The following is a 26,423-nucleotide window of genomic DNA, read 5'->3' as shown; positions in this document are numbered from 1 at the left end:
GGGAGGAAGATTTTTGCTGCCACAATTCCTGCCTTGAAGTGGGGAAAAGCAGAGGAACTGTTTGTTCCCTGCTGCCTGGACCTTCCATCCAAAAAGAAAAAATCCAGGGTGTCATCTGGAAAGAGAGAGCTGTGAGTAAGATCTTTCTGTTATACTTGGAGGCTCCCATTCGCGGTCTTCATCCTGTGGAGGAGAGGTACAAGTGGGAGTTGTGCAGAGACTGAAATCCTATTTTTTTTGTCTGCCAGCATTTGTGGAAGGGGAATTTTCTGCCCAAATTAAGATACCTCCCCCACAGGGTCTGAGAATGCTGGAAAGCTTTCCCTGGTTCAATTACTGAGAGACACTTGCCTGTATAAAGAAAGCTGGAGAACTGTGATAACATGCTGTTTGTGCCAACAACTGATGTGTAAAGTGCCCCTACTTGCTTTCGAAAAATTGCTACGTAAAGTTTTGTTTGGACACCCAACTTGAGTGTCCAGAGTATTTTATTGGCACTTACATCCCTCCCATTGAAAGTAAAGAGATAAAGAGATTCACTGCAACATCTTGGATCTCAGAGTAGTATTCCTTCCCAACCCACCCCGCATCAGAAAGAACCCAATACCCCAGGGCTGTGAGAGTAAAGAGTTAGCCCTGTGTATGCCCCTGCTTTCCAGGCTCAACTGCAGCCAGAATTTGACCAACAACTGGCCAGTACCACATCTGTACATACAGAAGATATATTAAAGGCAGAGGAAGGGAGCACGGGACTCGGCATCGCATGAGCAGATTCTACAGGATGCAGAAGGCTGTGTTAGGAGTGCGGCCTTCGGATCCTGTTAGGAACATGGAGGCACGGTCCTATTTCAAGGGAGGATGTGAGACTAGGATCACGGTGCAGCTCAGGGAGGAGCCCCAAGACACACTGTGAGAGGTGAACAGGTACGAGCATGGGCAGAGTAGGAGCAAGGCTGGACTGAAGACAAGGCGAGGAATATCCGGAACAGATGCAAGGCAGGCTCAGCCCTCCACTGGAACTACACACACCAATGAGACCCAGCAACGCAATGCTGGTCTCAAAAGTGGCCCTCCGGCCACTTGATAGCCCTTCCGAACTCGCCACGTGAGGCCAGACGGAGGCTGAGGGCAGGAACAAAAAGACTCAAAGACTCAGGATACTCGGAGGACTCGGACATGGACTCAGGATACTCGGAGGATTTAGATGTAGACTTGGATACTCGGAGGACTCAGTCAAGGACTCAGGATACTCAGAAGACTCGGTCAAGGATTCAGGTTACTCAGAAGACTCGGACAAAGATTCAAGTTACTTGGAGGTCTCAGGCAAGGATTCAGGACTCAGGCGAAAGTACTGGGTGAGAACTGCATTGCAGCGTGCCCTACACAGCCACCCATGGCTGGCCATGGACAACACTGAATGCGAGGCAGACTCCAGGCGAAGAAGTGGAACTAGAAGCCAGGACATGATGAAGATTCAGGAGAGGCCTGCACCAGGGCGTGCCCTACACAGCCCCCTGTGGCTGATCGTGGACCATGCTGAAGTGGATCAGGTTCTGGCAGAGTATGAAGCATGGATGGAAGCAGGCACAAGGAACTCCAAAGACTGGGACAGGATTCAAGATTCAGGATTCAAGACTCAGGATTCTCAGAAGCAAGGCACAAGGAACTCCGAAGACCAGGACAGGATTCAAGACTCAGGATTCTCAGAAGCAAGGCATTAAAACCAGGAGTCTTCCGGAGTCTTGTGCTGCAGGCATGAAGACAGGCTTTGTGCCACAATGCGCCCTACACAGCCCCCCATGGGCTGGTCACAGACCATGATGGTGGCACGCCAAGAGAGGTGAACAGACAAGAGACCTGGGAACTGGACGAAGAGCTGAAGATGAGACGGACGGAGTCAGGACTGGAATATCGGAATTTGGAACATGGTACCTCAGGACACGGAACATCAGGACATCAGGAGAACTGGACATCTGGAACATCAGGAATACGAAACAGGCAACAAGGGAGCTCCAACGAGGGACGAGACCAGGAACATCAAAGTGACGAAGTTCAGAACACGAAGAACATGGAACGAAGATCCATCAAGGCACAAGAAGACCACAGAGGACCTGGATCAGGAAGAAGACCACAGAAGCTGTGAAGACGGGATCAGAAGGCCCTGAGGAACTGAGGCTGGGCCCTTTTATAGGGCTGATTCGGCGAAGACTGATGACATCATTGCTGAGGGCCGCAGGGCTTTTTCCGCCGCTGGCCCTTTAAAAACTGAAGAGAGGCATGGCCGTGTGCCTAGAGAGGGGCAGGACCATTGGCAGCGTTGGCGGCGTCCATGTCATGAAGAAGAGCAGGCAGGAGCGGCACTAGGCCGGGAAACAAAGGCCCGATGTTGGGGGCCTCCTGCTGCAAGAGGAAATCCCAGCAGGGTCTTCCCCACCATGGAGGCGGAATCAGCAGTGGCGGCTCCAGATGCAAAGATGAAAGAAGGCATTGGGCGGGCTCAGCCTGCCGCGAGGGATGGCGTCGGCGGCCTGGCTGGCTGCGGAAGGTAGAGGACTGCCTGCAGGGCAGCCGCGGGCAGGATCCTAACAGGCTGCTGCAGAAAAGAATGAACTTTCCTGCTGAGCCAAAGGCAGTCACCAGCCCTAAAGTGATATGTGCCTGGTGAAACTGTCCCACACTTACTCCCAACACTGGCAGGGCTGTGTTGTATTTTTCATGAGTGACCCGGTCCACAAGATGCTAAAGATCTCCTGCCCAAAACATTCCCAGGAAAATTAACTTTTTCCCTGTCTGCGAAATCCTCAGTGTTTACTCATCTGGAAGGAAGGTAAGGCCTACAGTGTGCATTTAGTGTGAAAGGAATGTGGAACAGTCTACACCATCATGTGGTGAGAGGCAGCGTAGAGCTGGAGAAAGCAGGAAGGGGGAACCGCATCAACTAGCTCCAAAACACATTTGCCACAGGAAAACTGACACAGCATTGTGTAAAGATGAAGCCTTTACCAGGCTGAAAAATGCTTTTAGGTGCAAGATGGCAGTACTAGCAATACCCCTTTCTCAACTAACAAGTGCACACTATTTCCCAATACAGATGTGTGGTCATTTGTTTTGTTTCCTTTAGAGTATGCCAGTTTTCATATATATCATTTTATTCCACTTTTCAATTTTAGTGTGCATTAAATTCATATTAAATTGCACCAAATATGTTCTAACCCACACAAAATATTTTTTTTGTGCAGGCTAAATGAAATAACATAAAAGAAAACAAAAGAAATTCCATAAAAAATGACATTTTTTTGCCTGCACAAACCTATTTTCCAGCTGAGGAAAAGAGGTGCGACATGGCATGGTGCACCTCAACAGCAAGCTGTAAGGATGGGACTTCAGGCAGAACAGGAAAACATTATCTCACGCAAAAGGTGATGGACACATGAAACAGCCTCCCAGTGGAGACTGGGGCAAAATCAGTATCAGATCTGAAGACAGCCTGAGACAGGCAAAGGGAATCCTTAGTTGTGGGAATTAAATTAGAAGCTGGAGATCAAACTGACTCTATGGTATTGCTGCAGGAAGAGAAAATGGGCAGATTAAATGGGTTTGGTGGTCTTGCTGCCACCATATGCTGTGTAACCCCACTACCACAGGGCGCATAAAACGATGAGAGGATCTACCCCAAAATGGTAAGTGTCAGACTCTCAATTTTATTTTTGTGGATTCAAACAATTTGTGTGATGTGATGGTAAAGTGGACCCTGTTGGAAACAAACAGTAGGGTAGAATACTGGGAGGGCATCACCTTTTCTCCCCTCCATAAACCTGGTCCCTATGAGGTCTATATTCAGAAGCATTTAGACAAATAACTCAGAACTTATCCAGCTAAATGAATATTTGGGCAATTAGCCAGCTATATCTTATCCAATTAATGTTAGCAGGCTAGAATTTAGCCAGCTAAGGGGGTCATTTTCTAACGCTTATCGCGTGCGATAGCATGCGTGGGCGGAGTCGGGGTTCAGTCGGGGCGGCAAGGGGAGGAGTCGGGGCGGCGAGGAGGCAGACTCAGCAATGTCTTCGCTGGCGGCGATAAGGTAAGCAACGTTATCGTCGCCAGTAGCGCGCCCAATAGCGCCACCTTTCATGGTGGCGCTATTGGGTGCAAAAGCCGGCAGCGAGAACACCGCAGTGGTGCGAAGGCTGCTGGCTTTCGCAGGCCCACCCCGTTTTCGCTGGATTCACCATTCTATCGCAGAATGGTGAATCCAGACCTAAGTTAGGGGCATTTCAGGCCATAACTAGGAAGAGCTGACTTAGCCGGCTGAGTTATCCAGCTAAATCCAATATTCAAAGTGAGCTGGTCAGATCAGTTAAATCTGATCGGACCAAAAAGCTGTCCTAAAATTAGCTGGATAAAATTAGTTGACTATATTCAATTGTGTGGGTGCACTATTGAATATATCTCTAAAGTTGCCTGGATAAGTTTATCTGGCTAGCCTTGCTATCTGTCTAGACAGTGACTAAATATGGACCTCTATATCCCTCTTATAGTTCTGGTATAGATGAAATCTCACAACAATTTGATCTTTATTTCTGGATTTTACAACCAGCCACTATATTATATTTTAGTATAGGGTACACACTACATACTTGATCCTGAATACTCAGAGTTCAGGGGATATGTAGTCAGAATAAAGCATATACTAAAAAATACAATTTTCACTTCAAATGTTTAAGTACCATACTCTGTCCATACTTAGAATTAAGATCCATCAATCCCCCTCCTTATCATAGACTCGTCTTTACGTACTTCACCTTTCTTCCTCTCTCTCCCTCTCACTGTGGGACTCGAAGCTCAAATCCCAATTACCGGTACTCTTCTGGTTGAATATACACCTGACCGCCCCCCCCCCCCCCAATCCTCCAGAGCGACCCACAGCCTCTTGACTTTGGGCACCTTCTCGCCAATCGTCCTGGGCCTCTCCTGGCAATGCGCAGGCTTGCCCGGTTTCCTTCCCCCTCCAGCTTTTGCTGGGCTTCTCCTCGTCTCAGGGCAGCCCTTCATCTCCTCCTCCATGGAGCTCTCCTAAGGAGATGGCATTCACTCATTGGCCTCAGGCTTTTTCCCCTTGAAGTGAAAGCCCCTACATGGCCTCGTTCCTTTCTGGGAGAATCTCCGAGCCCACCAGCCCACAGCCCGGCTACTCCAGGCTCCCTACATCCTAGAGGCCCCTCTCAAGCTCCAACCTTGAAAGAGTCACTCCCGCCAATTTGCTCCAAGATTTATACCTTCCTGGGACACTTCCCAACCAATCATAACCTTCCATAAGTTTAAGGGAAACTACATTAGCCAAAACGCTAGCACTCAGGTGCCTTTACCACATACCACTAACCATAACCCAGTAATCCAGTATCACAACACGTGCCATCCAATGGTCATTCTGCAGTAGTGCGGTTCCAAACATTAAAACATTTTATCAACATCTCAGGCAAAGGAAACTCCTGGGTTTCCCCCACCTAAAATATCCTGTACTATTGGAACAGAAAGGGTCATATATTTGGGGGTCTCCCACATCTGAAATTCTGGTTACTCTGTCCTCCTGACTTCCATGTCCTCCCAGGGCAGAATGAATGAACTTCTTTAGAGGATTTGGAAAGGCAGGAAATAGATCATGAGGTGAAACAGATCCCAGGTAAATCTGAGCTGCTGTGCTCATCTGCAGCTTTTGTACTGGATAATGCTTTGAAATGCAAGGAAATGCAAGGAAATGGATAAAAAAAGAAAACACCCACAGATATCAATGCACTTCTATAAACTGCCCTCACACTGTAAGTCTGTTGTGCATATGTGGTGCACCCACGAAGGCAGAGGAGGAGAGTTAAATCTGAATGTAGAGATCCCATGGGATCGTCCCCAGAGATTCTGGCCTAGTATTAGTACCGAGCAGTAGAGTTTAGAGCCCTGTTTCTCAACAGGTGTGTCTGGACACACTGTTGTGTCGCGAGGCCCTGGGAATTGTGTCGCAGGGCCACCAGGAGGCTGATTTCTCATAAGCCCGGGTGGGAGCTAATTGACTTCTCCTTCATTGGGCCTGACAGGAGGCTACTCTCACTTTCTTCTGTTTCTGGCTCAGCAGGGGGCTGTTTCCTCTTTCATCCAGATCAGAGTGAGTCTTTGCCTGCTCCTGATCTTCTGGGCCCAATGGGACACCAACTTTATCTTCCCCTACTGGACCTGGAAGTAATGCTGCTGATGCTCTCTTCAGCCTGGTAGGGGGTGGGGAAAAGGAGGTAGGGGATGCTGGGGAAGGAGAGGCGGAAAAGAGAGGGAGTGTCACTGGGGGCTGCTGAGTAGGAAGGGGTTGAAAACAGGAGGTCGGGAGGAAGGGGGCAGGGACTGTCAAGCAGGGGAGAGAGGGAGCTCAGGGAAGAGGATGCAGGAGAGGGGCTGGGTCTGGAATGCTGGGCAGGAATGTGAGTGTGTGGGGATGACTAAAAAGGAGTAATTGGGAAAACTGAGATAATGGAGCATGGAGGAGTGAGGGGGTGCAAAACCCGTATGCCAGTTTTGGGAATGCACTGAAATATAGACCCAATGTCTCATAACATGATAATATATACAGGAAATAAGTACATGTCATGTATAGATGTAAGTAGAGTTTACCTTCATACGATAGGACCCCGAAGTGGTTCTACTATCGTGTCTATGAGCCGACAGTGGCTTCTAATCATTAGGTAACTCTACAAGGATGGTTCAATATTGTTATAGTCCACAATTGCTGCACTTATCTCATATTGACTCAGTCTGTCTCGAGCTGCCCGACACCACGGTGTTTCGGAGCAACGGCTCCTTCTTCAAGGGCGGGACGTTTTACCGAGAGGCTGCTAGAGTGCTGCAGAATACTGTATAACATAAAAAACATACCATTACATACATCCTAAATGTTAGTGACTTCTAAATGTCACTGAATGAGGTCACTATGCATCCGGGCTGATACATACATGCTGTCGCGGCGTTATCAGTGATGTGGACTGGGCGTTAATGTTGCGGTCAAGAATGCTCCGCTGTAAAAAATGTGTATACTCAGAATGCTTGATCAACCTTTTGATTATGCAGCGCAATGTTGCCTCCAGTTTGAGATGAACAGGTACTTGCTGGGTTTTTGGCGGCTGGTTCTTGAGAGACTCCTTTCGCTAACGCGAGAGCCGGCTTAATGATCGCCATTTTTAAAGGTATGCTGTCTAGGGTACTTAATGACGTGGGAGGGTTGTACTGGTGACGTGGAGGCAGTGCAGGCGCGGTGAATGGACTGTGCTGATGACGTGTCGGAGTGTTGGTTTCGTTGCTAACAAATTTCAGATCATCGTGAACCACTCTATTTTGTCATTTAATCCTTCCGGTTCCAGGGAATTGAGACGGTAAATCCATTGATTTTCTTTTCGATTGAGAATGTTATCTCTATCACCACCTCTCCACGCGGATCGAATATGTTCCAATATTATCCATGTTAGATCTCCAAATGTGTGTCCTGAGTCAATACAATGCTGCACCATGGGAGCTTTGACGTCCTTATTATTGATGCGGCATTTATGCTCAGTGAGCCTGATCCTGATTTTCCGTGTTGTTCTTCCTATGTAGACCTTGGGACAGGGGCACTGCAGTGCGTAGATGACGTAGTCAGTATTGCAATCTACATCATCGTTTAATTTTACTGCCTGTCCTGTGCGGGGATGATGCCATATAGTGCCAAGATGCGCTTGTGGGCAAAAAATACATTTGCCACAGGTGGTTTGTCCGGTAACCAGTCATTACCGGACAAACCACCTGTGGCAAATGTATTTTTTGCCCACAAGCGCATCTTGGCACTATATGGCATCATCCCCGCACAGGACAGGCAGTAAAATTAAACGATGATGTAGATTGCAATACTGACTACGTCATCTACGCACTGCAGTGCCCCTGTCCCAAGGTCTACATAGGAAGAACAACACGGAAAATCAGGATCAGGCTCACTGAGCATAAATGCCGCATCAATAATAAGGACGTCAAAGCTCCCATGGTGCAGCATTGTATTGACTCAGGACACACATTTGGAGATCTAACATGGATAATATTGGAACATATTCGATCCGCGTGGAGAGGTGGTGATAGAGATAACATTCTCAATCGAAAAGAAAATCAATGGATTTACCGTCTCAATTCCCTGGAACCGGAAGGATTAAATGACAAAATAGAGTGGTTCACGATGATCTGAAATTTGTTAGCAACGAAACCAACACTCTGACACGTCATCAGCACAGTCCATTCACCGCGCCTGCACCGCCTCCACGTCACCAGTACAACCCTCCCACGTCATTAAGTACCCTAGACAGCATACCTTTAAAAATGGCGATCATTAAGCCGGCTCTCGCGTTAGCGAAAGGAGTCTCTCAAGAACCAGCCGCCAAAAACCCAGCAAGTACCTGTTCATCTCAAACTGGAGGCAACATTGCGCTGCATAATCAAAAGGTTGATCAAGCATTCTGAGTATACACATTTTTTACAGCGGAGCATTCTTGACCGCAACATTAACGCCCAGTCCACATCACTGATAACGCCGCGACAGCATGTATGTATCAGCCCGGATGCATAGTGACCTCATTCAGTGACATTTAGAAGTCACTAACATTTAGGATGTATGTAATGGTATGTTTTTTATGTTATACAGTATTCTGCAGCACTCTAGCAGCCTCTCGGTAAAACGTCCCGCCCTTGAAGAAGGAGCCGTTGCTCCGAAACACCGTGGTGTCGGGCAGCTCGAGACAGACTGAGTCAATATGAGATAAGTGCAGCAATTGTGGACTATAACAATATTGAACCATCCTTGTAGAGTTACCTAATGATTAGAAGCCACTGTCGGCTCATAGACACGATAGTAGAACCAGTTTTGGGAATGTGCATGTCTTCTATCTTTGTACTTTCTGTAAGAGGAAATGTATTTGTTTCTAGTTCTCCAGTTTAGTACTGCATGCAGAGTGGCTTTTTGGGGTTTCCATTCCAGATTTATGTTTCCAATTTTGAATTTATGGTCTTTTATTCTGTACTTGGTGAAGGGCAGTTCTGGATGGGTGACCGAGGTGAGGTATTTTACTAGCATGTAGGCATTGTATTATTCTTATTTGTTGTGTTTTATTTGTTGTGCATTGGAGATGTACTGCTGCCTTTTCATTGCTGTTTGAGCTTTCGAAGTTAGTGCTAGTATGGTATGGCAGGTTTGCTAAACATGTGCTAGTTGTTTTTTCTTTTCAGGTTTTGTATGCACAGAATTTGTGTTGCTGTTACTGAGATAACAGCAGAATCAGAGTTTGGGGTTTTTTTTGTGAATTTTAAGGGGAAATATCCTAGTTCTGCTATGCACCCATTGTTGGGGGTCAGGGGGTTCCTGTGGGTGCAGAGTAAATACTTACATTTAGCCCAGTGACAGTCATGTATTCAGTGTGTCATGCATATGAGCTTCATGTGAAAGGTGTGTCCAAATGGAAAAAAGGTTAAGAACTACTAGGTTAGAGCTTGCCATGGCATTCCCACTGGAGGTTGCTGCAGTTGTAGTTTCCTGCTTGCATTTTTGATATGGAGTTGAACAAGAAAAATCTGAATTTTTGTAGTTTCTCTACGTGGCAACCCCCTGGTCGACCACTAGATGACCCTAGTTCCCTACCCTAGGAATTAGTTATCTAGAAGGAGATTCCTCTTATCAGCACCTCCCCCAGAGGCTGTCTGAAGTGGGTGGAACCTTTCCCTAGAAGTGGGGGCTAGGAGTAGGAAAGGTGTGGTATTTTTGGTTGGCGTTTGAGTAATGAGGATCTCTAGGTGTTTCTTTCAAAGTGAGGCCTATCCCATCCTAGGTATATTCATTTTGGAGGCTAATCTTTTCTGGGCACTTCCTGCCAGTCTGGCTCTACCTCTGATTAATAGCAGAGACTTTGTTAAGTGTTTTACTATTTTTGAGACGTCACATTAGAGTAGAAACCTGGTCATGGTGGTGATGGCAGTTCCCCGTATCCGGAGGCCAAGACACTGAAGACCTGGTAGAACCCTGTCTAGGAGAGAGACAGATCTGCAGTGACAGTGTTTTCCCTCCAGAAGAGATTTTTGTCAATCAGAGATGATACTATTTTGTTTGGAAGGAGGTTTTTGTCCAGCCCTCCTTGCCAGGGAGCTGGGACTAAGAATCACAGCTCTGAAATTTTCTATCAGACTTTTCCTTCTGAGGAGTCATGTCCCAAAGGAAGAAGGTGAAGAAAACTGAAAGACCCTCAACAGGATCTTCATATCCAGGGGACCAAGACAGGGGCTGGGTACTGGGACTCAGGTAGGACTTTTCCATGTTCTAAGGGGATCCCATGCAGAGTAGGAACTTCCCAAGAGGCTGAGCATGTTATACCCTCAGGGCAGGAGTGATAAGCGTTGTCTGAAGAACCTGAGTTCAGCAATACCTACACAGAAGAGAATGGACCTTCAGCTGTAAAGTCTACTTGCTTATGGATGACTGGATATTTATTTCATGTTTCCTAAATCAGTAAAGGTTATTTGAACACCCAGCATTGTATCCAGTCCGTCTGTCCCTGCATCCTCACATCTGAGTGCACACAAAGTATGAGAGATACGCACACAAGTAAACGAAGAGAACCACTCTACTACCTGTGCCAAGAAGGTCTGCCTTCACATGCATAGAAAGGACCCACACCTTGGGGCACAGAGAAGAGAGGAAGAGTGATAGCAAAGACAGCCCCAGAAACAAATTCTTTTGTGAGCCCTTTCGAAACAGTTAACTCCTTGAGAAAAAGGTTACATCTATCCTTACCCAGTATTGGCTGCAACCCTATACTGAGTAGGTTAAGAAATTCGAAAATCACACCTACTGACCCACACCCAGTGGTCAGCTGTGGATCTCAGTATTCATGTGTTTTTGAGTATATGAGGATTTGTTTTAATTTGAGAGGAAGTTTTCTGTCCACCCTTCCTTCTCATGAGACAGAAGTGGGGATTTGTCCCTCAATTGTGTTAGTTTTGTGTTGCAACCGTCCCTTCCCGATGGCTTCACTCCGCCTACCTTTCTTTCTTTGCACCTCCTCTCGCTATGGATGGACGCCTGGCTGCCGCGGCATCTGCCTGCCATCCTATCCGGCGTCCCCAGACCGGCTTGGGCGCTGCCTCCCGCCATGCTCCTCTCTTACCTTAGGGCGTGCACGCCACGCGGCCCTCTCTCTTATTTCCTACTTGGCGCGAACCTCAGGGGCGTCCCCCTGTGATGTCATCACGCTGCCTGGATATTTAAAGCCTACGTTTGTTAGCCTTTGAATTAGCAAGGGGTATCTTACGGATGGGATTCGCTCTCCGTACCCAGCTACTCTGCCTCCAATTCCATTGGACTCTTAACGCTAATGGGGTACCCACTCCTCGGGGGCCTCACTTGCTTTTCAGGTCACTATCAGGAAACCGGTACTCGCTCCTCGAGGGCCCATGATCCCTGACTCGCTGCCTGTTCCTACCTTCTCTTCTGCCTGGAAGGATTCACTATCTTCCAGTGAGTACTACCATCTTCACCTCAGAGCTGTTCCCTGGAACCAGGTACTCGCTCCTCGAGGGCCTGCCTCCGTTCCAGCCCTAGTGTCATCTCCTACATGGAACCGCTGTGTAAGTACATTACCTTCAAGCCTCTCAGCTCTCAGGGATCAGGTACTCGCTCCTCGAGGGCCTGCTCTCCCTATCCTGGGGTTCTCCATACTGGGGCTCTGTGCATATTCCACTGTACTCGCTATTCTCAGTTCTTTCCACTACAGCACTGCTACCGGAGGAGTCGCTGTTCCAGTGCCTGAGGGATACCAGCCCAGCCGGGCTACTTCTGCTGCTCACCACTGCCACCTCTGGTGGCTTCATCACATTGTCTAATAAAAGATCAATCTCTGTGTTTGTGTGTCCTAAGCTGAGCCTCACCTGTGGCCCCTCACAGGACTTCCCCCCATGGGCGTGGTCAGCTGCCACAGTGTCCAAGGGTCCACCCAAACCTCACTAATTATAACATTTTGGATCCTTCAAACCAAAAGATTCCAGTGTCATCAAAAAGTAATATATGAGATAGTTGTCTTGTTGCTTTAAAGATGGGCACTCTGTCCTGTGAATATTCTGAGTTCTGTTTGTTTTAACTGATATTGTTTATGTTATCATTGTCATTGTAATCTGCCTAGCACAACATGAAACTGGATGAGGCAGAATATGCATTTTTTAAATAAATAAAATCGGGGAAGAAAAGGAGAGGAGGAATTTGGGGCCCCTATACTAAGGTTCCAGTCAGCAGAGCAGGAAAAGAGAGGTTGCAGTTTGCAGGTTGAAGCAGTGGGACCACAAGTGTTTGGAAGGGGAGATCCAGGAGAAATAGGAGAAATAGGAGAACCCATTCTATTGCACCCTGGGCAGCTCCGTACTCCAGAAAGCTAAAAAAGAAACTCCTGGGAAGAGACTAAGGGACCAAAGCTACATATAAGTTTGGATTTTATTTATTGATTATGGATATACCAAGAAAATGATGTATCTAATGCCAATTAATTGCCCTTGAACGGAGCTGAGCAGTAAACTCTTACATTTTGGAACGCCCTGCTCATGTATCCAGCCTGGTTATTTGCCATCTCTCCAGTACAGAGACTAAGAGTTGGAGCATTCACCCAGAGAAAGAAAAGTTACACTACGCCTTGGACCCTGGGAAGTCTATCCTCTGCCCCCTTTTCAGAGAACCCATGCCAGGGTTTAGTGAGATTTTGCAAGGACTACATCCTGGTACTGAGTGCGCCCTTTGCCTTCATAGCAACCACTAGAAAAAGGGGGCTACTTGAAAACGAAGAAAGGGCCAACCCAGTGAATATCTGTGCCCAAATTACTTTGCTAATTTATATACGGATTTCCTGAACCATTGTGTAAGTATGGAGAGAGAGGAAGCGGGCTACAGAGAAGAGGCTACATTTTTAATGTTGCCTCCAGTATTCACTAAAGGTCTGATTTCAGAGGGCAGTTTATTTTTCCCATAGTATGGAACATTCTTTATATGTAAGGTAAAAATAATGCAAAAATTATTTAAAAGGAAATTTTCCCTAAACTGCCTATCAGCAGGATACATGGGTACTTTATATCTGTATAACATTAGGCAGATTTTCAGTCAGAAAGTACTCAGGTAGTTTTCCTTTGAAAATCTAGCTAAAAGCTTTCTTGCCCCTGCTATCTGTGGCTTGGATTTCCCATGCTTTCAGCAACGCCTGTCGTTTTGATGCCTAAAAGAGTTAAACTATGTGCCTATATTTAGTGGCTCAACACCAGCATATTTTCAAAACCCCTAATTTAGCCACCTAACTCCACCATTAGAGAACTAGATTGTTCTGAAAACTGTTTTAAACTTTTTAAAGTTTTGTAATGCCATATAATACAATTCTACGTTACAATTCCCATGCCCCATGCACTAGTATGGGAGATTTCAATTACCCCAGTATTGATTGGGTTAATGTCTCAACAGGACATGCTAGAGAAGTTTTTATAAATAAATATAAAGATGCCACGAATAACTGCTTCATGGAACAGTTGGTCTACTTTAGATCTAGTCCTTAGTGGGACTTTAGATCTAGTCCTTAGTGAGAAGCATGACCTGGTGCAAGGGATTACTGTGGTGAGATTGCTAAGCAATTTCAATCATAATGCAATCACATCTGACATAATCACTGGATGGAAGATATTAAGTAGAACTACTACAGTAGCTTATAACTTTAAAAAGGGAAATTATAATAGAATGTAAAAATTAGAAAAGACTAAAAGGAGGGGTTGCATAAGTTAAAAGTTTGCATGATATGGATATTGTTTAAAAATACCATCTTCGAAGCCCAAACAAAACATATCACATGCTTTAAAAAAAAAGGGTCAAAGGAAGATCAAATGACTGCTAACATGGTTTAATGGTGAGGTGAAAGAGGCAGTTAAAGCCAAAAGGGCATCATTAAAAAAAATTGTAAGCAGATCCAATTGAAGAAAGAGGCAAGAGTATAAGTACTGTCAAGTTAGATACAAAACAGCAGTTAGTCAGGTCAAGGGAAAATTTAAGAAGAAGCTTGCCAGAGAGGCCAAAACTAATAATGAAACCTTTATCAAATACATTTGAAGCAAAAAGCCTGTGAGGGAGTCAGCTGGGCTGCTAAATGATTGATGGGTAGAGGGGTGCTAAGGGAGAACAAGGAAATAGCAGACAAACTGAATGAATTCTTTGCCTTGCTCTTTACTGAGGAGGATGTTGCGAACACACCCATGCCGAAAACATTCTTTGCAGGTCATGATTCTGAACAACTAAAAAATATTTCTATGAGTTTGAAAGATGTACTAGATCAAATTGACAAACTAAAAAGTAACAGATCACCAGAACCAGATGGCATACACTCTGTCCTGAAAGAATTAAAACATGAAACTGCAAACCTGTTGCTAGTAATCAGTAATCTATTATTTTAAAAAGCAAAAGTACCCAAAAACTGGAAGGTGGCCAATGTAACGCTGATCTTTAAAAAGGGTTCCAGGGGTAATTTTTGAAACTATAGACTGGTGAGCCTGATGTCAGTGTCGAGTAAAATGAATATATAGCTAGAACTGGCTTAATGGGGAAGAGTCAACATTTTTTTAACAAAGGGAAGCATTGCCTTATAAATCTATTGGATTTTTTTTAAAGGGTAAATAAACATGTAGGTAAAGGTGAGTTGGTTGATATACTATATTTGGATTTTAAGAAGGCATTTGACAAAGTCCGCATGAGAGTCTCCTGAGGAAATTAAAAAGTCATAGGATAGTAGTCAGTATCCTATTTTGGATTGGTAACTGGTTAAAAGACAGGAAACAGAGGGTAGGACTAAATGGACAGATTTCCAAATGGAGAAAGATCATTAGTGGAATACCATAGGGATTGCTATTGGGACCTGGGCTGTTTAACATATTTATAAATGATCTGGAAAAGGGAACAAGTGAGGTGATCAAATTTGCAGATGACATGAAATTATTAAAAGTTGTTAAAAAAGCAACGAATTATGAGCAACTGCAAAAAGACCTTGTGAGACTAGGAGACTGGGTATCTGAATGACAGATGAAATTTAATATGGAAAAATGCAAAGTGATACACAGGGAGAAAAATAAGTCCAACTACATGTACACAGTGCTGGGCTCCATACTAGGAGTCACCACCCAGGAAAAAGACCTTGGAGTCCTTGTGGAGAATACACTGAAATCTTCAGCTCAAGGTGCTCATTATGCAGCAGCAATCAAAAAAGCACACAGAATATCAGGAATGATCTGAAAATGAATAGGCAATACAATGGAAAATATCATATTGCGACCACACCTTGGGTATTGTGTGCAGTTCTGATCTCATAAAAGACACGGTGAAACTAGAAAAAGTGCAGAGGAGGCCTCAAAAACGATAAAGGGGATGGAATAGCTCTCCTATGATGAGAGGCTACACAGACTAGGGGTCTGGATGGAAGGGGTAAATAATACCCTTTACAATAATACTAAAACAAGGGGACACATTTTTGAAACTATCACGAAACAGATTTAAATCAAATTGTAGAAAGTTCTTTTTAACTCAGCATACAATCTGTTGCCAGAGGATTTCATCAAGGCAACTAGGGGTTTAAAAGAGGTTTGGAGAAGTGCCTGGAGGAAAAGTCCATAGAACATTATCAGCCAGGTAGATTATAGAAAGCAATTACTATGCTTGGGAGGGAATAACAAGAAATAAATCTACGTTGGGATCTACCAGGTACTTAGGACCTAGACTGATCTCTATCAGAGATAGGATGCTGGGCTCACTGGATCTTGTTCTGAACCAGCATGGCAGTTCTTCTGTTCTGAGGGGCAGATTTTAAAATGTGCGCCTACCTGGCGCACACAAATGTACACCCTATTTTATAACATGCGTGCGCAGCCACGCGCATGTTATAAAATCAGGGGTCGGCGCGTGCAAGGGGGTGGACACTAGTGCACCTTGTGCGCGCCGAGCCCTCAGGGAGACCAGCTGGCTTTCCCCATTCCCCCCGAGGCTGCTCCGAAATTGGAGCGGCCTTGGAGGGAACTTTCCTTCCCCCCCCCCCCCCACCATCCCCTCCCTTCCCCTACCTGTCTCGCCCCCCCCAGCCCGAAACCCCCCTGTACCTTTGTTTTCAAAGTTACGCCTGCCAGAGGCAGGTGTAACTTGTGCGCGCCGGCCAAGTGCTGTGCCGGAGTCCTCGGCCATGCCTCCTGGACCACCCAGCCCCGCCCCGGACCGCCCTGCCATGCCTCCGGACTGTCTACCCTGTCCTGTCCCGCCCCCCCCCCCTGCCCGCCCATTCAGAAAAGCCCCTGGGGCTTTACGTGCGCTGCCGGGCTTTTTGAAAATAGGCCCGGCGGGCGTTACCCCCCTACGCGCGTAAATCCTCCTGGATTTACGCACATAGATGTTTGAAAATCTGCCCCTTAATGGTTGGTGCAAGTGCAAAAATTGCTTCAGTTTTGCCAGGGCATTTTTTCCCTTAGAGAATACTGGGAGATTTTCATTCTTACATTTTGGAGTGATTTTCTTCACCGAAGCTCTTGTCTCACAAACGTTCCCCTTGGGCTAAGGAAAACAACTAAGGGGGTCATTTTCTATCGCTTAATGAGTGTGATAAGCGGCTATTGCACGCGAAAAGTCCCTTTTCGCGTGCGATAGCTTGCCAGGGGCGGAGTCTGGGCGGCGAAGGGAGGAGTCGGGGAGGCGCAGGGAGGAGTCGGGGGTGGCGAGGCAGACACTGCGATGTCTTTGCTGGCGGCGATAAGGTAAGCACCGTTATCATCGCCAGTAGTGCGCCCAATAGCACCAACTTTCACGGTGGCGCTATTGGATGCGAAAGCTGGCAGCGAAAACACTGCGGTGGTGCGAAGGCTGCCGGCTTTCGCAGCCCGCCCCCGTTTCCGCTGGATTCACCATTCTGCGTTAGAATGGTGAATCCAGGCCTTAGTGATTTGCTCCAGGTCATATTAAATGAATGTTGGATAGTGCAGTGTACGATGTGTCAATAGGCTTACTGCTTGGAGTTGTGGCAACGGTAATTCATGTCTGTCAACATGGTCCTGAGAGTTTGCTTCTTCCAGGAAGGACATCCATGTTTTGGTCAGTCAGAACAAACTGGGTGTAACTGCCACTGAGGCAGAAGCCTCATTAAATCTGTTTTGATCGCAATGGATAAAAATGAAAAAAAGATCCCAAACCCATTGAGTCAGTGCAAAGTTTGTTTTCGGCTTCATGACTAAACTTGTGTGAATACTTTGCAAAGGGGCTGGGGGATGGTACATCTGGAATGACCACAGCATCATTCATGATTATGCATTCGATGAGTGCGTTGAAAGCTCAAATCTTATATTCTTCCTGCTTCACTGGTGCTCATACCTTCTCCTGCCATTAGTATAGGCAGAGGACTGTGAGTTCTTCTTCCAGTAGGGAATGAGCAGGTAGATGTGTCAGTCTCAGGGGCACTATGATGGGCAGCCTGAGAATGGGCTTAGGATCTCCCGCTCATGCCACAGCTGCCTACATACAAGCACTCTCACAGAATAAATCCATTTCCCAAATGTATGTCATTGTATCTACGAATTGCATTTCAAGGCAGGATTTATCTGTGCTGCAAAAGCTGCTCCTAAATTATCAATGATAATTTTTATGATGTCAAAAAGCTTTACCCAAATTGGAACAAAATGTTGATAAATCACTACTCTCAAAAAGCTTGAAAATCCTTCCTACTCCAGGAAAACAAGATTTTCCCTGTCATTACGATATATTTACCTCCAGCTAGCCTTCCCTCTCTTAGTTTAAAAGGATATGTAATACTCCTGGTTTTTCACAAGCTTGTAAATGCCTTACACATATTAATTGAAAAGTCCTAGCTGGGATTTTTATAAAAGTGGGAACAGACCTATATTTTTAGCTCTTGATCGCTAGGGTTTTGTGTTGCGGTGTTTCATAGATGCCAGGATAGCATTCTGATTTTGGCTGGTGGTGTCTGTAGCTTTGACTTATAACATCCAACATGGTGGAGTTCTGTTGGATTTTTTTTAGTGCCTCTAGAGGTCCAGACCACCAAATGCTCCAGAGAGTCTGGGGACTCTTTGGACCTAATAAGAACATAAGAACATGCCATACTGGGTCAGACCAAGGGTCCATCAAGCCCAGCATCCTGTTTCCAACAGTGGCCAATCCAGGCCATAAGAAGCTGGCAAGTACCCAAAAACTAAGTCTATTCCATGTTACTGTTGCTAGTAATAGCAGTGGCTATTTTCTAAGTCAACTTAATTAATAGCAAGTAATGGACTTCTCCTCCAAGAACTTATCCAATCCTTTTTTAAACTCAGCTATACTAACTGCACTAACCACATCCTCTGGCAACAAATTCCAGAGTTTCATTGTCATTGAGTGAAAAAGAACTTTCTCCGATTAGTTTTAAATGTGCCCCATGCTAACTTCTTGGAGTGCCCCCTAGTCTTTCTACTATCCGAAAGAGTAAATAACTGATTCACATTTACCCATTCTAGACCTCTCATGATTTTAAACACCTCTATCATATCCCCCCTCAGCCGTCTCTTCTCCAAGCTGAAAAGTCCTAACACCTCTAGTCTTTCCTCATAGGGGAGCTATTCCATCCCCTTTATCATTTTGGTAAACTAAAGGGTTTTTCCCATTTTTGTATGTATGGGGAAAATGCTTAGTACATAGTCCCCTTCGCGATCTGAAAATTATGTTAACGCTGGACCGCTTGAGAAGATGTGATGCTGGAATATACTATGATTTGTCATTGATTATGGGTGGTATTCTGAGCTCCAGAGCTCAGTGTAAAGAGAACTCTGCACTGTCCTGCTATTCAACAGGGCATGAGCACAGATTCTAATTCAATTAGTCAGATTAAAAAAATGGTGAACTAAGGTTTGCGATATGTGTTGCCTAAAAAAGATTTCAGGACAGTTGTCCAAGCATTTCTCTTGACTATTATTGGCTGTGGTAACTCTTTGTTAATTGGGATTCTGAAATGTAGACTTAAGGCTATTCAGTTGTTACATAACGGTGCAGTTGGTAACACAGGGGAAATGGCATGATCATGTTACACCAACCTTAATTAAGTTACAATGGTTGTCAGTAGCTCAACATATTAAATTTAAGATATTGGTCTTAGTTTTCAAAGCATTCAAAAGAGAAGGTCCTTCTTATTTAACAAATTTATTATCTTTATACCAATCTTCCCGTCAACTTCGACCATCAAGTTTGGCACAGTATGTAAAATGTCTAAATAAATAAATAAGCAGTAGCATCATTTAAGCAACCTAACTTGCTGCAATACGAGCAATACTGTTCCCTAATAGGCCCTGTATTGTGGAACAATTTTACCTAGTCAATTGCATCTTATGTCAGATGTGAAAACTTTCCGCAAGTATTTAAAAGCTCATTTATTTTCTGAAGCCTTTATGAATGCAAATTCATGATCATTAGTTAAAATATTGATTTAGTCTTTTATATGTTTGTCAGTTTGAGATTAATGTTTATGCAGCAGAATAAAATTTTGGATCAAGTGGTCTACAAGCATTTCAAATAAATAAATAAATAAGCAAACAAACAAACAAACAAATAAATAAATAAATAAATAAATAAATAAAATAAGCCTGTTTGCCAAAAGTAGAACAGGAAGCAGCAAAGCTGATGTTAAAGCACAGCACCAGTGAATTAAAACAATTTTTCCAGGTAAAAAAAAAAGTCATCACCGCCTCGTAAGCAAGCTTTCAGTTACTTATTCTACATATTACAGGAATGTTTGGTGTGGCTGGAAGCATTTTATTTTTTTTTTTGTAATTACTCCAACAATTTACACTGCCATTTAGCAATTAGCACTGTAGCTGAGCAGCTGCCTGCTGGCTCTCCTCGTTATGTAACATTATCCGGAGTAGCTTGCAGAAAGCACTGTTATCAGGTGCATCATAATCCATCAGACCTTAAGAAAGCTCAGTTAGTTTTCCCCGTGCGCTGTACTCACCTGCGAGCAGCCCGGGGCACTGCAAACAAATGGCCTCTCCTGCTCCAGGTTCATCTCCGATTCCTCATAAACCTAGATGGCGGGGAAACAAGAAGCAAGAAATCTATGAGCACCACTGTCTACTGTTAACATTTAGGAACATGGGGTTGTAGTTTTGATTGTATGGGGTGGCGGGGGAGGGGGAGTTATTTCTATGTCATGGTTCCTAAACGCATAGATAGGAAATTAACATATGCTAAAAGTCCTGACTTAATTCTCTAAGTTCCCTGCTGTCTGAGCTTTTATTGTTCTTTCCGGAGCATGTATCCTGGCAGAAACCCTGCCTAGGAGAAACACACGCTCAGTGTTAAGGTTAGATAAGAGTGGGTCTGCTCAGAGAGATTCTGAATTCAAACTTTTTTTTTTTTTTTTTACCTTTCCTTCTCCAGTTCCACTTCCTGCTTGGCGCCTTACAAGAAGCAGACTATATGGAGGCTTTCTTTACACTAGGTACTGTGAGCAGTTATTATTGTGAAGGGCTGTCTCAAATGACACAGGTTAAGTTAATAATACACAGTCCAAGGGGTGGAGCCACTGTACAGTGAAATTCACACAGGGTCTCAAGACAGACGTGACCCAGAGTCTGGGAAAGCAGAGCTGTGGATATGGGGCACAATATTAGAAGATTCCCTCCCTCTGCCACTTTTTTGGGCCATCTGTGTTAAAATGGTACCCTGGTTACTTCAGCCTAGTACTGCAGAGAGAAATGATACAAACTGTAGAGCTGATCTTCCAAGCAAGCCCATAATGCTCTCCTTAACAATTCTGGAATTTGCCTTGCAGTATCGACAATAATGCACGACCACTGAAATCCAAGACTGCTCAGAGATTGGGGATAAAGACTCACATATCCCAAGATGCTCAGCACAAGCAGTTAGGACTGGTTCATTCACACCATCCTTGAACGGTTGGGTGTTAACTGGGTCTTTTGTGAATTATATGGCAGAGCCATTGCTAAGGTCTTAAAAGATTTGGGGCACAGGCCCACAGGCTCCTCTCTACTCCCTCCCCATTGCAGATTTTGATAACTGAATCCGACAATCCCAGTCACATGCACCCCGGCCTCCTGGCAGCCTCTGCTGGTTGCCAGGAGGTTTGGGGTAACAGACGATGGGGGCATCAGTCTGCCTTCCCCCTGCAGGGTTCTGGTTGTGGTATGGTTTGGCAGCACGGTTCCCTTCACCACCCAGACTGAGGGAACGCCTGGCATCTGATCACAGGAAACGGAGGGGGGCAGAGAGTGGGAGCCGGGGGGGCAGAGCCAGAGCCGCAGACACTGAAGTGCCATCTGGGGGGCAAAGGGGGCCTTTGGCGTTGCCTCACAGGTGGGAAGTTCTGTAGTGTGCTAGTAACCAGACCAGATTTTTTGGTGAGCAAATCTGGGCTATGTCATCCCTCTGGTGCCATTAGTGAGCGAATATTTACTTTGCAAGGGGGTGAGGGGTTGTCTGGTGGACTGTCCCCTTGGAAATTTGTAGTAATCAGCTTTCACAATATTACCTAAAAGCACATTCCTTGAAATTAAGTTGGCACTAAATATTGAGGACACAGCACAAAAAGTGTATGATAGGTAGGTAGGTATGCCCTGCATAGAAGGGAAGTAATTATGAGCCAGAAAATGCCAGATTAGCCAACAAAATCCCACTGTTCCCAATAGGTAAATTCTAAGAACATAAGAACATAAGAAATTGCCATGCTGGGTCAGACCAAGGGTCCATCAAGCCCAGCATCCTGTTTCCAACAGAGGCCAAACCAGGCCACAAGAACCTGGCAATTACCCAAACACCTAGAAGATCCCATGCTACTGATGCAATTAATAGCAGTGACTATTCCCTAAGTAAACTTGATTAATAGCAGTTAATGGACTTCTCTTCCAAGAACTTATCCAAACCTTTTTTGAACCCAGCTACACTAACTGCACTAACCACATCCTCTGGCAACAAATTCCAGAGATTTATTGTGCGTTGAGTGAAAAATAATTTTCTCCGATTAGTCTTAAATGTGCTACTTGCTAACTTCATGGAATGCCCCCTAGTCCTTCTATTATTCGAAAGTGTAAATAACCGAGTCACATCTACTCGTTCAAGACCTCTCATGATCTTAAAGACCTCTATGATATCCCCCCTCAGCCGTCTCTTCTCCAAGCTGAACAGCCCTAACCTCTTCAGCCTTTCCTCATAGGGGAGCTGTTCCATCCCCTTTATCATTTTGGTTGCCCTTCTCTGTACCTTCTCCATTGCAACTATATCTTTTTTGAGATACGGCGACCAGAATTGTACACAGTATTCAAGGTGTGGTCTCACCATGGAGCGATATAGAGGCATTATGACATTTTCCGTTTTATTAACCATTCCCTTCCTAATAATTCCTAACATTTTATTTGCTTTTTTGACTGCTGCAGCACACTGAGCTGACGATTTCAATGTATTATCTACTATGACGCCTAGATCTCTTTCTTGGGTGGTAGCTCCTAATATGGAACCTAACATCGTGTAACTACAGCTAGGGTTATTTTTCCCTATATGCAACACCTTGCACTTGTCCACATTAAATTTCATCTGCCATTTGGATGCCCAATCTTCCAGTCTTGCAAGGTCCTCCTGTAATGTATCACAGTCTGCTTGTGATTTAACTACTCTGAATAATTTTGTATCATCTGCAAATTTGATAACGTCACTCATTGTATTCCTTTCCAGATCATTGATATATATATTGAAAAGCACCGGTCCAAGTACAGATCCCTGAGGCACTCCACTGTTTACCCTTTTCCACTGAGAAAATTGACCATTTAGTCCTACTCTCTGTTTCCTGTCTTTTAACCAGTTTGTAATCCACGAAAGGACATCGCCTCCTATCCCATGACTTTTTAGTTTTCGTAGAAGCCTCTCATGAGGGACTTTGTCAAACGCCTTCTGAAAATCCAAATACACTACATCTACCGGTTCACCTTTATCCACATGTTTATTAACCCCTTCAAAAAAATGAAGCAGGTTTGTTAGGCAAGACTTCCCTTGGGTAAATCCATGTTGACTGTGTCCCATTAAATCATGTCTTTCTATATGCTCTACAATTTTGATCTTGAGGATAGTTTCCACTATTTTTCCCGGCACTGAAGTTAGGCTCACTGGTCTATAGTTACCCGGATCACCCCTGGAGCCTTTTTTAAATATTGGGGTTACATTGGCCACCCTCCAGTCTTCAGGTATAATGGATGATTTTAATGATAGGTTACAAATTTTAACTAATAGGTCAGAAATTTCATTTTTGAGTTCCTTTAGTACCCTGGGATGCATACCATCCGGTCCAGGTGACTTGCTACTCTTTAGTTTGTCAATCTGGCCTACTATATCTTCCAGGTTGACAGTGATTTCGTTCAGTTCGTCTGACTCATCACCCCTGAAAACCAACTCCGGAACTGGTATCTCCCCAACATCCTCACTAGTAAACACGGAAGCAAAGAATTCATTTAGTCTTTCTGCAATGGCCTTATCTTCCCTAAGAGCCCCTTTAACCCCTCGGTCATCTAATGGTCCAACCGACTCCCTCACAGGTTTCTTGCTTTGGATATATTTAAAAAAGTTTTTATTATGAGTTTTTGCCTCTATGGCCAACTTCATTTCAAATTCTCTCTTCGCTTGTTTTATCAATGTTTTACACTTAACTTGACAATGCTTATGTTTTATCCTATTTTCTTCAGATGGATCTTTCTTCCAATTTTTGAAGGATGATTTTTTGGCTAAAATAGCCTCTTTCACCTCACCTTTTAACCATGACGGTAATCGTTTTGCCTTCCTTCCACCTTTCTTAATGCGTGGAATACATATGGACTGCGCCTCTAGGATTGTATTTTTAAACAATGTCCAAGCCTGTTGAACACTTTTAACCTTTGCAGCTGCACCTTTCAGTTTTTTTCTGACTATTTTCCTCATTTTATCAAAGTTTCCCTTTTGAAAGTTTAGTGTTAGAGCTGCAGATTTACTTATTGTCCCCCTACCAGTTATTAGTTTAAATTTGATCATGTTATGATCACTGTTGCCAAGTGGCCCCACCACCGTTACCTCTCTCACCAAATCCTGTGTTCCACTAAGAATTAAATCTAAAATAGCTCCCTCTCTTGTTGGTTCCTGAACCAATTGCTCCATGAAACAATCATTTATTACATCCAGGAACTTTATATCTCTAGCAAGTCCTGATGTTACATTTACCCAGTCAATATTGGGGTAATTGAAATCTCCCATTATTATTGCACTGCCAAATTGGTTTGCTTCCCTGATTTCTCTTAGCATTTCATCATCTGTCTGACCATTTTGTCCAGGTGGACGGTAGTATACTCCTATCACTATACTCTTACCCAACACACATGGGATTTCTACCCATATAGATTCTACTGAGCATTTAGTCTCTTGTATGATCTTTAGCCTGTTGGACTCTATACCCTCCCGGACATAAAGTGCCACACCCCCACCAAGTTGATCCTCCCTATCATTGCGATATAATTTGTACCCTGATATAGCACTGTCCCATTGGTTATCCTCCTTCCACCAAGTTTCTGTGATGCCAATTATGTCAATCTCATCATTTGCTGCTATACACTCTAACTCTCCCATCTTACTTCTTAGACTTCTGGCATTGGCATATAGACATTTCAAAGTGTGTTTTTTGTTTGTTTTAACAACCTGCTTTTCAGTTGTTTGGGATAATTCGGAAATCATTAGTTTTGGTGATTTTTTACATATAGGCATATGGACTATATTTGCTTTTAATGGAACCTCTCTGTTGAGATGCCCTAACTCTCCTGTTTCATTAGTATCCTTCAAGGATACATTTCTCCGAACCATGCACTGCTGAGTGACTGTCGGCTTTCCCCTTTGTTCTAGTTTAAAAGCTGCTCTATCTCCTTTTTGAAAGTTAGTGCCAGCAGCTTGGTTCCACTCTGGTTAAGGTGGAGCCCATCCTTTCGGAAAAGTCTCCCCTTTCCCCAAAAGTTTCCCCAGTTCCTTACAAAGCTGAATCCCTTAGGTAGGAGATATATTCAGGTCAGAGACCGCGCCCCCAGAATCTTTACACTGAGGAGTTAATATTCCCCATCGGGTAATAAAAGTTTCCAGTCTTTGGTGTCTCTGGCTGGATGACTCAGCAGTCTCTTTTGTCCTCATTTATTTCCCCAGCCCTGTGAAGCACTGGAATGTTCTGATCGGTGACCTGCTTTATAATTTTGCCTTGGCGCAATGCTTGTTTTGGGGTTTTATCGTACGGTGGGTGTTTTTTTAATTATGCAAAATCATGCTTCTTATCCGCTTTGGATACAATCAGGCTGGTTTTAAAAGCGTTGTTTGCACAAAAATACCCACAGAGGCGCGGAGGTGGGCCGCGTGCGAGCAACGCGGATTTTTTAAAAAGCTGCAAAATACGCGCGTACGGTGCCCGCGTGCGCGCTCGAGGAATAAAAGGGGCGGAAAGGGGCACGGCGTTCTGGGGCGGGGCAAAGACTTACGCACGTGACTTCAGATTGTACAAACGGAATCCGCAGCGCGCGTACGCTAGATATCCGCGTAACTTTACTGCTGCCCCTGAGGAGGAGCAGGTCTGTAGACCTCGCGTTTTAGGGCTTATAGAACAGGGTGAGGGGTCCGGGTCAACTGGGCAGCATGCAGGATGAAGAACCAGAGGGGTCTGAAACACCTCGCCATTGACTGGACAAACCTCTTAAACTGAGGAGCATAGTTTTACATGGCTGCTGCATTTTGCGACGTATATACACACATGATTAGAAATCCCAGCGTATGCTTGATTGCGGGTCAACACGCACATGTATGGGTGCACGCGCGCTCACTGTGTAAGGGCACAATGTAAATATTTTAGATAAATAAATAACTTCCCTGCTCTTGTCTCTGTTCTTTCTTTTATGTCTCAAATCCTTCTCTGTCTCATTCTCTGGTGTCCTCTTTCCTTTTTCTTTCCATTCAGTTCTGTCTCTTCCTTCTTTGTCTCATCCCTCTAGCAGTGGATACTTTAATGCTACTTTCTCCTCCTACTCTTTCAGTTCAGTCTCCTTCTTCTCTCCTTGGCTCTCCGGCTCTTGGTCTTCTCTTCCTACTCATTCTGCCTGTTCTCTTTTTCCCATGTCTCCTCTTTTTCTTCCAGTCCTCATCTTATATGCCTGAATTCCCCCTCCCTTTCCAAATCCAGGGTCCTCTTTCTCCCATCAACCTAACCCCTAAGTCCCTGTTCATCTCCCTCCATACCCCAGCCCTCTCTTCCTACCTCCTCAGTTGCAGTCCTACCCCTCCCCCACTCCCCATCAGT

General features: G+C 44.7%; 1 protein-coding gene across 3 annotated transcripts in view; it reads right to left on the bottom strand.

The window, feature by feature from the left end:
- CREB5 (cAMP responsive element binding protein 5) overlaps nt 1–26,423 on the bottom strand; it is an 881,413-nt gene that overhangs the window by 715,591 nt on the left and 139,399 nt on the right. For all 3 annotated transcript variants that reach the window (XM_029589189.1, XM_029589190.1, XM_029589192.1), the window contains exon 2: nt 20,079–20,150. In XM_029589189.1, the coding sequence (XP_029445049.1) occupies nt 20,079–20,132 (54 nt within the window). In that variant the 5' untranslated portion in view covers nt 20,133–20,150. The remainder of the gene's footprint in view (nt 1–20,078; nt 20,151–26,423) is intronic.

Source organism: Rhinatrema bivittatum, chromosome 2 (genome assembly GCF_901001135.1).
Source record: "Rhinatrema bivittatum chromosome 2, aRhiBiv1.1, whole genome shotgun sequence".
Taxonomy (NCBI): Eukaryota; Metazoa; Chordata; class Amphibia; order Gymnophiona; family Rhinatrematidae; genus Rhinatrema; species Rhinatrema bivittatum.
Note: the sequence above shows the minus strand (reverse complement) of the source record. Positions and strands in the feature narration are given on the sequence as shown.